The sequence below is a fragment of the Pholcus phalangioides genome, unplaced genomic scaffold (assembly GCF_987345545.1).
Source record: "Pholcus phalangioides strain wild (caught in Gottingen) unplaced genomic scaffold, Ppha-v1.0 ptg000009l_1, whole genome shotgun sequence".
NCBI classification, from domain to species: Eukaryota; Metazoa; Arthropoda; class Arachnida; order Araneae; family Pholcidae; genus Pholcus; species Pholcus phalangioides.
Window position 1 is genome coordinate 44,658,976 of NW_028301602.1, and position 17,545 is coordinate 44,676,520.

Below are 17,545 nucleotides of genomic sequence, written 5' to 3' on the forward strand. Positions count from 1 at the left end.
GTCAATTAACATATACATATTAGGTCAGTCGACTCCACCTTTGACGCTGGGGGGCAATGCTCCCACGCCCCCCCCCCGTATCTGCGCCCATGAGGGGGGCCCAAAGAAAAAGTCTACCTCGGGGCCACACTACGGCCCTGCTGATATGTGTGGTATATATGAATTGACATCATCATCATCATGCCCTCCACCTCCAACCCCTCTCTCAGCAATCATCATCGGTCCCCCCTTTCCAAACTTCCAAGTCTATTTCCGCCTATATTCGCTTAAATAATCTGGAACTGTGCCGCAGGGCGCTTGCGTGATTTGTAAATTCGTCGTGGGCTGTAGCCCGCGCTCACCAGTCACGAGGCCAGGATGCCTTGACTGTTTCGGGGGGGGGGGGTCGACGTCCAAAAATTCATGCATTATAACTGAATATACTACAGGAATGCTATAAAATATCCATACAAAAAATATGTAAATACATAATTTAAATGTAACATAAATTAACACAAAAATTAATGCAAATTTCGAATTGATGAAAATTTAGGACTAGAGAAATTTTTAAAATGATGAAAGAGATCATTTTTCGAACTAATGAAAATTAGTGTCTATAATGAAAGAAATAATCTGGAAGTATTGGAAATTAAGGATTTTTTTTTGATGAATTAAAATGAATTGAATATAAAATGATTTGGAAAAAAATTAACACCTACGAAAATTCAGAATAGAGGAGTGAAATAATTATAGAATAAATGAATATTCAGAATAAACGAAAGAAAAATTCCAGAATAAATGAAAATTTAGAATAAAGGAGAATTCAGAATAAAGGAAAATTCAGAATAAAGGAAAATTCAGAATAAAGGAAAGAAATAACTCCAGAATAAATGAAAGAACTAACTCCTGAATGAATGAAAGAACTAACTCCAGAATAAATGAATTCCAGAAGTAAGGAATATTCCGAATAAATGAAACAAAAAATTCCAGAATTAATGAAAATTCAGAATAAATGAAAAAGAAACAATTCCAGAATTAATGAAAATTCAGAATAAATGAAAAAGAAACAATTCCAGAATTAATGAAAGAAATAATTCAAGAAATGAGGAAAATTAATCAATAAAAGGAGTAATTTTTGAGAATTGAAGAAAGAATTCAATAATTTTGGGGCTCCCTGTTTGATTCGGGGCTCCGGGTTTCTACAACGAGAAACAAAAATGCATTCATCCACCCTGAGAAGCGGAATCCCTTTCATGAGACGAATGTTTCCGTGTAATATAATTTTTTTATTTTCTCAGTTGAAGCTCAGACACCTTGTAAGTGAAACTTATCAAAAAAAATGTATTTTTTATTACTGTGAGTGCGGGGCCCGATGTGACAGCATCTGTCGCACACCCCTAAGGGCGTCTCTGGTGGGCTGCTTAAGTGATTGTAAATGTGCCGCAGGTCACACTGAAATGATCTGAAAATTTACTGCTGCCCTTGTGAGAATGCGTCGCGTATCACTTAAAGTGAGAATGTGCTGCGGGCGACTTACGTGATGTGGAACATTATCCCAGGTAACTTAAATTCATGCGTATGTGATCTAGGATAGAGTCAGACCCGTCATTTCATCTTTTTCCAGGAGGGGGGGGGGATGGACAAAGAACACACACACACACACACACACATATATATATACATATGTATTTCATCATGTTTGTCTATTTCTATTGCATTTTTAAAAGTCAGGGAGGGCAATCGCCCCAACTCCGACTCCCAAATGACCAACCTGGATGGAGATGCGGGTCACTCAAGTGATCTGTAAATTCGTCTTGGGCTGTGCTTAAGTGATTATAAATGTACCGCGGAGCGCTTCAATGAAGTAGGAATGTGCCGCGGGCTACTTAAATGAAGTGAAACTGCACCGTAGGTCACTAAAGTTATCTGGTAACGTGCCACTTCGTGCGTTCATTTTTACGAAATTAGGTATGAGGTTGAGGGCACAACAGATGACTCCGAGGGCCACATATGGCCCACGGGCCATGGGTGAGCATATGTGTTATTGCCAGAACCCGAAGTGCTGCCACTTCGGCCAAAGTTCGAATCGAATTGCAGAAATGATTCGGATTTTGGATGGTCATTTCGCGAAATGGCCGGAGTCCCCTGGTCAAAGTTCGATGTGCTGATTTAAGAGGGCTTGGTGGTGCTAATCTATTTTTTTTATCGCCAACATATAGATACATGTCTATATATAGCGGCAGCTGTATTGGATTAGCTCCATGTGACAAGAGAAAAAAAAACACGAGATTTGAGAGAAAAACATAAAAATAATTATACATATAAACATATAGTTTTTTCTGCCAAATTTTGGAGAAAAAATATATTACCGCATCGCTACTGCGGTTTGATGGGTTGCCATAACTAAAAAGGACAATTATCAAGAAAAAAAACAACTTAACGATGATCCGCGATCATGTCTCTTGTTATCGGACTTCGGCCGGGGATCACCGGCCAATTTCGAGCTTCGGCGGTAACATGCTTTAAAAAAGCTAGAATGAGATGAATCTTTCTGAGATGAATCTTTTTTGAAGCCATAATTATCACAGTATAATTTGTGAGTTGGGAAGATAATTTTTTTCTTTGATTTTAATAAAGAATTCAAGTTCGTTTCATTGAAAATACATGGAATGGAGGAAAGTAAAGAATAACTTTCCTCCATGCTGATGTCACCTCCTGTTATTCTTTCCTCCATGTTGAAAATACATGGAAAAAAAAATGGGACTTTGTATTGGCTGTTTTGGCGACTTTTGTAGCGGGAAATGGCGACAACCCATAAGTATCTTTCCTCCATAAAATATGGTCACATCATTTATTCTTATTTACAGTATTTCTTCTCATATTACTAGGCATTCACACAGTGTTTTTTTTTTGTTTTTTTTTGGTGAAAAAGTTGTTATCGCTATTTGCGTTAGGTATTCGTTCATGTTTATTTATCATCTGACCGAAGCTAAAAAGGTTGGTCTTGATTTAGCTGTGTGAATATGCAAATTGTACAAGAAAAAGAATCTGGCAACAAAAGCGCGCTTCTGTGAACAGACCGTTTGTTTCTTTCTGTTGTTGTTTTGTACCGGAAGAATAGCCATTAGTGAGCAGAAATTTTATTTTATCGGTTCGTTTCTTGTGTTGGAAGAATCGTTGTCAAATACATTTGGTAAGACGTTTGAAGTCGCTCAAATCCGTCGCCTTGACATCGATTGTTACGGAATTTATGATCACAAGTGCTCCGGTTTGGTCCTTATTCTCCCCCCCCCCCCACATTGCTGTTAAGCCTAAAGGGCTTGCCCATCACAAGCCACACCAATGTTAACGTAACAGTAAATAGAGCCGTGTGTTGTTGAAAACTGCTATTATTATCATAGCTTTGATTTCTTCCATAATTTTTGAAGTCGATCGATTTTTTTTGATTTATTCTGAATATAAAGTTTGAATGAAATTTGTCAAGTGATTGTGTAAACGAAGATAACTAACGTCATGTACATTTTTCAAGTTATATGTGCATGCGCCCCCTCGCGCAAGGGCCCGGCTGCAAAATTTTAGGGGCCATGGATGTGTCGATATGGTTACCGGATTTCTTACCCCCCCCCCCCCTTCCTCCACATTCTTGCAGGAGTCGCATGGGTTCTTCACTGTAGAGTGCGAAGAACTCATGAGTATTTGAATTCGCAATAGTGTGAATCTGTGGTCTGAAAACAAAAATGTTGAATTCATTCTGGGGTCCTGCCCAGTTGGCTTCTTGCATGTGGGAGTCGTGACTAAGGATGTATATTGGGCGGGCATTTTTAACTTTTAAACACATTACTTGTGAGCACTCGCACGGTTTCCAGAAGCAGTCTGGGCTAGCGGCTAGTGCTAGATTTCATGCACCCAAACACTCTATCAGTGTGCCAACTAAACATCCTATACCAGGGCTGTAGTGGGGGGGGGGGTGCTTGTTGCCCCCAAAAATGTAAGAAAATGACCGAAAAATATGAAAGATAGGTCTGCCCTATACATATTGCATTCAAGGATCAAAATTATCCTGATTTCAGGGGTGTGTTTGTCAAATCTGCCAAAAGGGAGCTCTTATTTTACTTATGGGTATGGAAATTCTCGCTACTTGAAGGTGAAGACTCTCCCTCACCAAGCTGTGGCACTGCTGAATGGGTACCCACATTTATTTTGGATATAGTAATCTTTACAAGGGGCATCCCAAGAAAGTCTGCCCGGGTCTTTCCCTGATGTAGGGGAAGGCATAGGATCCCACACACAAGACATTCAAGAATATTAATGTTCTTTTATATGCTATCTTAACCCTTTAAGGGGCAGTTAGCAATTGCAAATTCTGCCTTCAAAATGCCATATGTTTTAATGAAATTAGCTTTCTTCTGGTTTTTGCAGGTATAAACTGAAGGGTTTAGGGAAAAGTTTTCCACTTAGAAATCAACTTTACAAAATATCTGGGCTTGCTAATGTTAAAATAAGTTTTTATGGAGGTGAGATATCTTGTCATTGCTGCTTAAAGGGTTAATCTAGAGCTTGACAAATCCCAGCTCGCCATGCATAAGCAGAGATAGACTTAAAAGTCTAGAGGGTGCACCATGATATATGTTATGGTTAATATGGTAAGAATCTGGTTATTATGTATAACCACCAAGCATTTTGGTAAGTTTGATAATTCCCTAAATTTATCACTTTTACTGGCGATTATGCACAGTACCCAAGTGTTGTTGGTAAATTTGATTGCGAAATTGGACTGGGTGGTTGTCCTATAATAGTGATTAACTTCCCTGAAGTAAGGATTATTACTAGTGATTATGCATATATTACCTACACATTACATCATTTGTATACATAAATTGTATTATGATCTGCTATATGTGTTAATGACAATTTATACTTGCATTGTATCATATCTGAGTACTGTTATATTCATCACGCATACTAGATTCATTTGTAATTTTTTCATATTTATCAATGTCAATTATGCTAGGTGTATTGTGCATAATCACAGATAGACAATAAATTTCAATTATTTATCACATTTACCAACAACATTTGGGTATTGCGCATAATCTTCAGTAAAAGTCATAATTTTTTCAGTATTTATCAAATTTAGCAATACAGCTTGGGTATTATGTATATTTGCCGGTGAAAGTGATAACATTTATCAAACTTAGAGACAAGGTGTGTATGCATAATAACTGATTTATCACATTTACCGTAATATATATATGCAAAGTGAATTCCATCTTATAATGGGGGGAGGTGATGATAGAAGAGCACATAAACCAGTGTTGAAGTTGTTTAGTTTGAGCACAACTAATACAATACTTTTCACAGGTTTTTCTAAAACCCACGTTTGCTTTAATATTTGATTGAATTATAAATTTCATGATTTTAGTTAAGTTCAGGTAATGGCAGCAAATATTTTAGACTGTTTTCTTTGTAAAATTACACCAGAAGAATGATCTAAAATTTCCTCCTAGTGTTTTCTGAAGTAAAAGAATTTTCTTAAATTTGGGGCCATTTTTACTAACAAGGAACCGCTGCAATTTCATATGGAATTAGACAGTTTCCTACAATGTTTTCTTTTTTATTCAATTTTTTAATTATGTGACTAATATAACGGGAAAAACATTTATTACCAGCAAATGTTGATTTTTTTTTTTCACTGTTTATATTAATCAAGTGAAGCTTATTTATAACTGAATGTTCTCTCATTTATGTTGTATCTAAAAACATTTCAATACGTTTCATAGAAATTTCTTGTTTTTCATTGCTGTGATAGATCCAAGCATGTCTGATGGAGACAAAATTGTTGAGGATGTCCATGATGAAGAAGATTCTACCTACAGGCCTCCTCCGGAAAAATCTTTAAAAGAAATCGTCGAAGCTGACCAAGAGGATGCCAGCCTTCAAAAGTATAAAGAAGCTCTGCTGGGTCAGGCTATCAAAGAACCAGTGATAGTTGGTAAGATTTTAAGCATCTAATATTGAGATTTTTTTTTTATCATTTATTTTTCATTTTTTTCAACATCAGCAGACGTTGTTCTCAAGTTATTTATCGAGATTATTATAATACATATTATTACATATATTCTTGATAATACTCTGGAAAGATTTCGTTAACTGAAGAATATTCTCATTGAGGACAATATTAGAGAATATTCGCTGGAAGGACTATTAATAACTTCAGAATAATTCTTATTATTTTCTATAAGAATATTCCCCAGTAATTTATGAAAGTAGTCCTTCCAGAGAATATTCTCAAGGATATTATATGTAACTATGTTATAAATAACAGGAGAATATTCTGATCAAGAACTTATAAGAATATTATAAAGCTATTTATAATAGTAGTCCTAGCAGAGGAATATTCTCTCCGAAAGATTATTCTCAAGAATTTTATATCTCTAGTTTTCTTAGTATAGTCCTCTAACCAGAGGCGTATCTAGAGATAGCTTTTTCGGGAGGGGCGATTTTACAAATTGTTATGAAGGTAGTGACCATGTGTCCCGTATTTTCCGGGGCGTTTTTTTTCTTTCTCTGCCATGCAAATATCATATAGGAGTTTTGAAAATATCATGAATTGAATGCCCATAATGCAATATTGCATCTTTTGCTTTGGGGGGTAATCCCCCATAGATCCGTGCCTGCCTCCAACCACGGGGTGAGACTTGGTTACAGTATGTCATGGCAGATTCTATTCCAGAAGGATCAGCTAAACATGAAAGCTCAATCACTGATAAACTATTCTTGATTCACAATTGTTTCACCTGAAAGAATTAAATAAAATTCGTCTAAAATGCCGTGGCATGATGTAGCCAAGTCTCATCTCGTGGTTGGGGATCATACACTTCATTACTTGACCTTTTTGAAAGTTTTCCTTTTTGTGTTAAGTAAGGTCGAAAATACATTTTAATGGTTTGGGTTTTCAGTAGTAAAAAACTTGTCATAATTTTGTTAAAATGTGCAGACTAAGTGATTTGTTATCATAAAAATTATTTATTTCATTTATTCACTTGTATTATAGATCCAAGTACTGAGAAGAGAGTCCTGGTAAAAAATCTAGCCCTGGTGGTAGAGGGAAGACCGGACATTATATTGGATTTGACTGGTAAAATTTCAATCTTTTTCATGAATAAAGACCAGCAATTAATATGCATCTGAACTCAGTTAATATAGTAAGACTTTTTCTAAACCTGGAGTCATATGGGTTTCTTTACGGTCCTGAGATACTCAAAGGGAGCCAAAGGTAAAACTCAAGTTAAAGGGAAGTAATAACAGGCTGTTATGGACCATAAAGCACTGTGAAAAATATTCACATGTAAAGAAATAAAGCTTCAAGTAAAATATGTTGGGGGGGGGGGGAGAATGACTTTCAGAACAAAGCAGAACTGCTCTTAGAGCCAGGGTGGTGTTAACACGTGTACCAACCTGTCTTCCTGGGTACATAGCCCGTAGCCTTGAGTACCCAGGAAGACTCCCACAAGAATATTTGATATTTTTTTAAGAATAAATTTGTATACAGGTACTTCTAATAAGGTAATGGACCCAAGATACTGTTAAAAGGGTCCTGCATGCAAACAGAGCCATCTTAACACACAGGCTCATCCAGGCATTCTCCTTAGCCTTATGTCAATAGAAGGAGTCTTAGATGATTTGAGAGAGTAATAAACAGTACAAGATATACAGAAGACTGGATGTTGTGAAGATATTTATTATTTGAGATGTTAATTTTTTCAGAAAGGAAAAAACTCATCTCTGCCTCTACCGGGAGTCGAACCCGGGATCGAGGGACCCGGGTTCAACTCCCGGTAGAGGCAGAGATGAGTTTTTTCCTTTCTGAAAAAATTAACATCTCAAATAATAAATATCTTCACAACATCCAGTCTTCTGTATATCTTGTATTAACAAGTGGAGAGCGACATTCATGTCATATATATAGCCCTCCGGTGGCTCGTCGTCCATGAGCTATTAGCTGATCGGTTTCACCGTCCATTGCACGGTTCCGTTCGGCATATATACGCTCTAGCGAAGGAAAATCTCTATCTCCTCTGTAGCTTAGTGGTCGGAGCACTCGTCCGGCAATCGAGGGACCCGGGTTCGACTCCCGGTAGAGGCAGAGATGAGTTTTTTCCTTCCTGAAAAAATTAACATCTCGAATAATAAATATCTTCACAACATCCAGTCTTCTGTATATCTTGTATTAACAAGTGGAGAGCGACATTCATGTCATAATAAACAGTAGTTATACATAACAGTTTAGTAACAGTCAACCTAAACTGTTACTTTCAGTTGAAGTAAGGGACACCAGAACATCTTTTTACACAAGGGCCCATGATGTTGAGATGGCCCTGCATAGAACTCCCTACGAATACCCTGATGGAATCAGAGGGTCGACCTAACGTAGAATTTTTTTTTTTAGTATCAAAATTAGCATAAAAAACAATAAGTTAGAAGGATTTCGCTCCTTGATGGGATAAGAAGGGTCCCCGGATAAGACTGGAGGGGGACCACAAGAAAAAAGGTTAATAAACATTGTAGTAAGACAGCGGTTTTACGTCAGCTTTGGGAATATTATAGGAATGATTTCATAAGCAGGGTGACTTGATAACAAATCCATTTCACTGATGCTACAGGAACCTTTAAAAACTTGTAAGTGGGAGGCATTAAAACTATACCAAGGTCTGACTGTAAAAGTATTTTTTAAACTGTTTAGTAGTTGAGTGTGTGTGATCTTAAGCTTTTTAACAGCACTTGTATTAAAACTCTGACTAATACAGTGAAACCTGTCTAAGACACTGTATGAGACTAAAACCAGTTTTGAACAGAATCAAAATATAATTCTTCAATGATTAGTGCTTTTAAAAAATCGTAATTATTTATGATAATGACATAACAGAGTAGACATCTGACAGAGAAAAATCTGGTACTAAAGACTTAAAATGAATATTAAGTCATTTTGCAAAAGTCAAATCCAAAATTGTTGATCAAGCATTAAAAGTAAACCTTTCAATGAGCTCAAAAGTGTTATCAGATTTAATCTGGTATAAAAATATATTTCCTAAATGACCGTAACAGAGTGGAATTTTAAAAGGGGAAGCATTTCAGGACATGAACAAAAAAATAGTTTTTCATAAGAAAAAAAAAATTCTTAAAATTTTATTTTCAGTTTTATTTATGGCACGTATATAAAATGCGCTTCCAAGTTTTCTGAAAACAAGTTCCAGGTTTGCACCAAGTCTCTTTGTTCAACACTTTTTTGAAGCTGGGACAGCCAGATTCTGACGTTTTGCTACAATGATTTAAAAAAAAATTAGATACCATCTGAAACAAATTAAGAAATACTGCATGACAAAGAACTAGAAAAAAAAATTAATATTACCACCAGCGTGCTCTGAACTTTTGTAAAAAAGAAAAAAAATTACGAAGTCTCGGAAACAGTTTGTACACTTTTTGGGAATGACCCATGTACAGTACGTGTTGCGTATATCACCGGTCCTCGCAAATCTTCAATAAATTGCTAACTGATGTAAAAGTAAGAGCACTTCAGAATGTCTAGTCACTTGGGACGCTAACGGGTGACTCCTGGTGTCTGAACTTTTCTTCGTTTGGATCAGTAGAAATACTTTGCCAGTAAAAGTTTTCTATCGTACAAGTTTTGTATTGACAAGTTTCTATCGAAACAGTTTGAGAGGTACTGTTGGAAAAACATTTGTGGAAAAATCTTATTTCAAATCTTAATTGTTTCAATGTGAAATCAAAAATTTAAATTTAAAATCAAAACTAAAATAAAGAATGGCTTTCAGAGTATTAGTAACAAACTTTTCTTTAAAAGTTCTCCAGGTTCTGGGATTTTTAAGGTCTCTGTGGTTTTGATCATATGGAACCCCAAAAAAAGCTTGCGGAACACCAGTTGGAAACCCATGGACTAGCCAATATTAGATACATCCACAATAATTCCATTAATTGTATTGATAGCTATTAGAAAGAAATTACTTCAAATTGCTCAAATGGCTGATTTTAAGCAACTATCTTGTTGGCTTATCAACATCCCTGGAATTTAGAGAAACCATGATGAAGACGAGAGCTCAATGTTTGGTACTTCGCATAAGCTAGCAATGTCAATCTGTACCACTCCTTTAATTGATGCTTAACTTATACCTGTAATTAATAAACTTAAAACACTAGCTAAAAATATATGTGCTTGGTATATATAATCATGTGAAAAATAATCCTCATGCATGCATAGCAAAGTTCACTACAGCAGTATCAGACAGTGGTGGACGGATTCCCTATGCATATTCAAGGGTAATCCAATCAAAGGTGCATGCAAAGGATCGACCATTGGAGGTCATACAAAAAGCTTGGGGAGTGGGTTGCAATGAATTTCTTAAAAATAAATTCGGATTTCTTAGCCTTCAAATAGCATTGAAATTAACAAATTTTTTTTTTGCATCAAATAAGTTTTGATTGTTCGGGGGGGGGGGCGTCTCATGTCCCACTCTCCCCGCATACGTCTGTGACGAGAGGGATCAAAAATGACAATCTGCTGGTATAATACTTGAATAGCGTTAATTCCAGGGCTGGAAAATCTATTATAATTTCCGACATCTGTTACATTTTGCTGCAATTTCTGGCCATTTGTTACATTGTTACAAAAATGCCAAAACTCCTCAATTCTGTGCCATCTTATGCCAAAAACAAAATCTTCCCTTTAGAAACTTTGAAGTTGCGTCACAATAGAAGCAGACTTTTTGATATTTCTAATAAATATTCTAAGAATGACCCAGCGAAAGAAATTATCTCAAAGTATGTTAAATCAAATTGAGGTAATGATCAAGAGCGAACTCAAAAAGAAACACGTTATTTTAAATTATGAAATGGGTGAATTCTAGAAAAAGAAACAAGATCAAATGTTCAAAAATGCTTGAAACTGAAGAGAACAAAAGCGTAACTTAGACTTGCATCAGTGGCAAAAACAAGAAAAATAATTACTTTTCTAATGAGTGTGATTAGAAACAAGTCTAATGATATTTTAAAATTAGTGATTACCAAGTCTACAAGCTAAATCTAAACTCATTTGCAAATTATTTTTGAAATCTGAAACACCATGTGTTAAATGTCTGTGCTCAAAGCATCTGATTTGTTGATATTGTAGAGAATGTAAAAATATATAAATATCAAGAAGTCTTAAAAATTTTTTGATTCAAAAATATATTTCTACTAGAGGAATTATCTATGTATTTTGTGCCGGCACCAGTTCTGAGCTGAGATAACTGTTTTTTAAAGTAAAAAATAATCCTGTGTATGCTACTGCATATATGTATATAGAAACTGTGTTTTATTTACTGCCAAAATTTTAAAGTGCTACAAAACTGATAAATGCTGCTACAAAAATGAAATTTCTATTTTCCACACTTGCATTGAATTCCTTATTCTGTTTAATGAAATTACCTGTTTAATTTGAATTTTTTTAATGTTTTTGTAATTTTCAGTTTGATTCAGATATGTCACATGTAAAATGCTTCTTTTCTCAGAATTTCTGGTTAAATTTTGGTCATCCCCCTTTTTTATTCCGTGGATTACCAATCATTTTCAGTTTCTTGTAGCTTGAATTAAAGTTACAATCAATAAAATCTTAAAAATAAGCTGTTAAAGCTCGAAAATCGCATTTTTCATTCTTTAATTAAACTTTAATATTGTGTAAAGGTTAAGACCATCCAAAAGAAAATAAGGAAAATTACAAATGGAGTAATCAAGGTTTTCCTTGATTGTTTAACATTTTATACAAACTAGTTTGTTACAACAAGAAAAATAGCATAGTAAGTGATAAATTCAATACATTTTTATAATCTTCAGAAGTTTTTGATTTTTTGTTGAAATTATAATTATTGTTTATTATTGATGAATTAGATTATTCAAATTTAGGATAATTCCAATTTTTTTGCTGTTCCCTTGAGCTTTCAATTAACCAAGTTCGACAGTATTTGTACACTTGTTAATCTACTTTTGCAGATACATTTTTTTTTATTGGCATACTAAACATTGACATTTGTTATTTTGCAGGTGATCTTGATGTTTTGAAGAAGAAAACATTTATTGTTAAAGAAGGTATTTCGTATAAAATAAGGATCGATTTCTTTGTCCAACGAGAAATAGTAACCGGTTTAAAGTATGTGCAAAAGGTGTTGCGACATGGTATACAGCGTGAGTAAATTAAATGTTATCAAATGATCTATTCAGAGGAAATACAGTCAACGCTCGTTTAATGACCCCACATTATAGCAACCATTCCATTATGATGACTGGTAAGATGAGTCATAATATGAAACACATTTGGGACTTATGTATTTATTTTTGATATAACACCCCTCCCAATATAACATTTTTGACGGGATGAAGTGGGTTGTTATATCGAGCGTCGACTGTATTAGTTTGAGTCTATCAAATTCTATTTGTGGAAAACTAATACAATAGAACCTCTCTAACTCGATACTTCAAAAATATCGACTTAAGCAGATGTCAAGTAATTGAGGTTTCATTGATCTCTCCCTCTCAATTTTTAAACATCCATGTACATATAAACTGAAGAGCCAAAAAAACTGGTACAGGCATGCGTATGCAAATAAACAGATATGGAACCAATCAGAGTACAGCGCTGGTGGAAGCTCTGATGGTATGAGGCATGTGCAGTTGGCGTGATATGGGACCCCTGATACGTCTAGATACGACTCTGACAGGTACGTAAGCATCCTGTCTGATCACCTGCACCCATTCATGTCCATTGTGCATTCCGACGGACTTGGACAATTTCAGCAGGACAATGCGACACCCCACACGTCCAGAATTGCTACAAAGTGGCTCCAGGAACACTCTTCTGACTTTAGGCACTCCCGCTGGCCACCTAAATGCCCAGACATGAACATTATTGAACATATCTGGGATGCCTTGCAACGTGCTATTCAGAAGAGATCTTCACCCCCTCTTACTCCTACGGATTTATGGACAGCCCTGCAGGATTCATGGTGTCAATTACCTCCAGCATTACTTCAGACATTAGTCAAGTCCATGCCACGTGTTGCGGCACTTGTGCGGGCTCGTTGGGCCCTACACGATATTAGGCAGGTGGACCAATTTTTTTGGCTCTTCAGTGTACTTATACATGTTAATTAATCTGTAAAAAAAGTTATAATTTTCTAGTTTCTGAAATAATCCTGAATTATGATGAAAAAAAGCACCTCTGCACTGTGCAAGTGCATTACAGACATGACCCTGTTTCAGTAGTGCACTTGCACGGTTTGCAAGAGAACCTGGATTTGATTCCCAGAAAAGACTGCATTACTTTTCTATTTCCCTAACGTATTAGACTGAGAGAAAAGCCATCTCATTCTCAAATTTCCCAGTTCCCCCCCCCCCCCGCCCTTAAATTATGAAATAGTCAATAAATGATTCTGTAGGTTTTATTAAACTTATTGTCTGGGAGTGATGGGAGCAGTTCAAAGGTTAAAATGTTTCCAATCATTGGTAAACCAGGATTCCCAATGACCAGGAAAGTCTGAAAATTTTTGTGAATGTAAAAAGCTGTATTTACATATTTATGCCAGGAAGATATCAACCGCTAGTAAATGGTATCAGCAATAGTGTGAATTATAATAACCTTTTTTTCTGTGAGAAAACTAATGACCATGTAATTGACCATTGTCTCGTGTTTACAACCTGGCGTGGATAAACAAATAATACATAAGTTCTGTAAAAAAAAACATTGTGGAAGCTTAAGATTTTGAACTTTCTTCAGGAGTTTTGATCAGAGAAATGATTGAGTAAATTTTAGTGGAAAACCCTTTAAAACTCATTTATTTCTATTTATACCAGGGATTCTCAAACTGTACACCCCCAACTTTTGTCAGGGCTGCCTTACAAAGGTTTTTTGAATAGATTCTTTGTTAAATTGTTCTTGAGAGCTGCGGATAAGCATTGATTAGGGAAAGGGGCGCCACAGGTGGAAAAGGTTTGAAAACCCGCTGATTTACAAATGTCAGCCAGATCGAAGCTGTAACAAGCTGTCACTATCTCTTAAAAAAAATAATCCTCTTCCTTACACTAGCCTATTTATTCACACTGGTCAGGCACAGTTCAGAATCTGATCCTAATATGTCTTGAATAAGCTGATATCTTGGATACAGAATTGCTTGTGTGTAAGTAGATCTTCATTAAGGTAGTAATATAATTTTTCATTACTCATAAAGGTTGCAAATAACTTTTTAATCAATGTGTTATTTATACAGTTAAACCTCTCTATCTTGAAACTGACAAAACTTTGAGATAGAGAGTTTTCGAGAAAGAGTTCTTGCATAAGAAAGGGGAAAACACAAGGCAGAAACTTTGACAAAAACTAAAATATTAAATTTTACTACAGAATTAAATTTTTTTTGTCTCACAATGTTCAATTACACTGTATGCAAAATATACTAAGATACATTTTTCTAAAATACGTTAATTTTTTTTAAAGTTAAATTTTTATTTACATACCTTACATAAGATAATCCATGAGCTTATATATTGATCAGCGTTTTTCAAAGTGTGCGTCGTGGCTCTTAGAGGCATTGCAGTGAGCTGGAGATATTAATTTGTGTGCCTATTATGCTTTGAAGTGGTTCTTTTATAAGTGAAAACTCTCTAAACTATTTGTGAGTGACAAAAGTTTGAGAACCACTAGCTTAGATTGATACATATATTTTGCTCTTTGAGCTTTTTGTGCCATCAATACTAGCAAGAGCTGCAAATAATTCGGGTCTATCTTGAGATACAGGTTCTTTGAATGGAAGGGGCCATATATGCCACCATAGTGAACTGCCCACCCCACATCATTAATAGTGTCTGCATATGATTTACAACCCATTGTGGTGATGGAATTTGTCATACTAGCACAAATAATCCTTTTCTTTCCGCTGAAAAAAAAACATTCGCATGGACGAAAAGAAATTTTCATGTTTTATTTTTGCTATCATTGTGGCTTGGCCTTCGAGATAGTTGTTTGTAAAATGCTTTGAGACAAAGGTGAAAATACATTAATTTGGTACATTAAATGCAAGGATTTTTTTTATGCTTTGAGTTTTTCAAGAAATTGTTTAGAGAAAGAGGTTTGACTGTATTTTAAAATAAAAAGTGTAGGTATAATCAGGGTAAACCATTACTATTTTTTTTTTATTATAAATCAGATTTTTTTAAATTTTAAAATCAGATTTTCTTATTTAAATTAACTGGACTGGTTATTAATTTAAAAAAAATCTTGTTAATCATTAAGAATGTGTATTTTTTTCACAATCACTGAAATTTAATTCAACATTAATTTATTAACTAACAAATAAACAATAAGAAACAAACTAAAAGCAAGAAATATGAACACTAAAAATATGTGACATGAAAGGTCATTGAGCTCGAATTCATGAATTTTTCTTTTAGAGTGCTTATATTCATAAGGTCCCCCATCAAAGTAAATCACTGTCGTTGACTCAGTATTGCATATGGTGGGGGTTCTGTATATATTTCAAACATATTGTATTGACAAGCATTATTTTTTGAGCAATGGATGCATGTGTCTATTATGTTTCCAACTTACATGTTACTTAATTTATACACTTTTTTTTTTTCACAGATTTAATGAGCAAACTTTAACTTTACACTTTTTGTATTAAAATTTTATTTCAAGTCCAACTGTATTTATGTTGGTACATCTATTACTAATTTAAATCGGCACTTAAAGGGCATAGAATTCAAGGCTTTATACAAAAACTAATATTTTTTTTTTATAATCGGGGGGAACCCTAGTTTCTCATTGTAATGCATTACAAATATTTATTACAATTGTATCTGAGTTTGCCTCTCTATATTTTTCTACATTTTTTTTGTGTGTAAAATCTAGAAATAATAGTAAGAGCTATCTTTTTACACTGCATTTAAGGATTAGCTCCAAGTCTATATTTACCAGATCTTCTATATTTCTTTTAATCAAGAACTTGATTACATTTAAGTGATTATAATCATGATTGAAATTGGCATATCCTGTTACAATTCATATTGCAAATGGATTACTTTGCATAGGATTGGAAAAACTTGGATATTACATGAAAACTTTCTTGATTTACAGATGAGAAAATTACTCACATGGTAGGAAGTTATGCTCCTAAGCTTGATCTCCAGTCATATTCAACTCCTGCAGATGAGATGCCATCTGGCATGTTGGCACGGGGTACATATACAATCAAATCACTTTTCACAGATGACGATAAAAATGAACATTTGAAATGGGAGTGGTGCTTCGAACTGAAAAAAGAATGGGAGTAAAGGATTGTTTTATGATGAAAACATTATTTTGTACTTGCAAGACTGAAATATTTGTGGGGAGTCTTGTCCATGTAACAGTGGCCTCTCTTGTAACTCCTTGGAACTTTTTCTTTTTTTGTTTCAAAAGCTGTTACACACTATTGTAAAAGCTGACATTGTGAACTGTGCCATTGATAAAGAAGAGAAAAAAAGTGTATCAATCACTTGCTGAATTTTTCAATTTCCAGAATTGTCAAGACTACCTTTAATGCTGGTGCAATTGCTAACTAGCCTCAATATTTTTAAATTATGTATATAAATGTTATTTTATACTTGGAAGTATATAGCTGTGTGCAAAAACAAAGTTAAGCAATAAAAGCGTTATGTTTGAATCTCACTAAGCTGAGATTAAAGTTTATACGAATATTTTACATTTTTTTTTTTTTGTCATTGTGATATTAAATTCTGGAAAGAAGACTTGCACTGTGCGAGCAGTCTTTGTATCAATGTAGGTGTGAGGCCGGAAATTTCATCACTGTTTTGCTGTTTAGAAATGCAATTTTTATAGGACCAATAATAAGTATTTAGGTGATGTATGTTTTTCCTAAGATTATATTTATATATAGCAATTTATTGCAAATCAACAAATCTTTTATACTTGTGATACACGAAGTCTAATATACTTTATGTATTTACTCATTAGCCTCAACTTAGATGATGTGCCTTATCAGATAATGCAAATTTGCTTCCATTTTTTTATGACACATTAAACAAAATTATTTATCGCTGCATGTTGTAATTTTTGAAGTATCCAGCTCTGGAGCCTGGAAATTGTGTCGGGTATTTATGCTACAAGTGTTATACAAATTAGGATGTATCAGACTTTTTTTCCCTTTTCTTTGTGAAGCGAATTTATATCAATTTCAAGGCATTTGCAAGATTTGAAGCTCAACCCATTTTGTCGAATAAGTCCATATTTTGTATACAAATTGGATCAGCAATGTTTATCTTTAAAAAAAATGTGGATTTTTCTCTTGTTGATGGAAAATGTAGGCAGTTTTATATTCTGCTGTTTGATGAATCAATGCATTTAGATGAAGTTCTTAGACTGTTTAACTTGAGCACAAGGCTTTATTATTGGAAGACTGCAAAGACTTATTATGCGAATAAATTAATTTCATTAATTTGTCAATTTTTTTTTTCTCCGGTCTCTTGG

The 17,545-nt window shown here is 34.6% G+C and overlaps 1 protein-coding gene across 2 annotated transcripts; it reads left to right on the forward strand.

The window, feature by feature from the left end:
* Positions 1-2,913: 2,913 nt before the first annotated feature.
* RhoGDI (rho GDP-dissociation inhibitor) lies at positions 2,914-17,513 on the forward strand. Of its 2 annotated transcripts, none has more exons than XM_089236309.1 (5): positions 2,914-3,106; positions 5,789-5,971; positions 7,034-7,117; positions 12,073-12,213; positions 16,154-17,513. In XM_089236309.1, exons 2-5 carry the CDS (start codon positions 5,797-5,799, stop codon positions 16,348-16,350), a joined length of 597 nt encoding a protein of 198 aa, XP_089092435.1. In that variant the 5' UTR covers positions 2,914-3,106; positions 5,789-5,796; the 3' UTR covers positions 16,351-17,513. The 2 variants fall into 2 exon arrangements, with proteins under 2 accessions (XP_089092435.1, XP_089092434.1); XM_089236308.1 differs by having other exon boundaries at positions 3,025-3,172.
* The last annotated feature ends 32 nt before the right edge of the window (positions 17,514-17,545 follow it).

Coding starts and splice junctions, on each gene's coding strand:
- RhoGDI (XM_089236309.1), top strand. CDS start 5,797: ATGTCTGATGGAGACAAAATTGTTGAGGATGTCCATGATGAAGAAGAT. Junction 5,972..7,033: donor CAAAGAACCAGTGATAGTTG/GTAAGATTTTAA, acceptor CTTGTATTATAG/ATCCAAGTACTGAGAAGAGA. Junction 7,118..12,072: donor CATTATATTGGATTTGACTG/GTAAAATTTCAA, acceptor GTTATTTTGCAG/GTGATCTTGATGTTTTGAAG.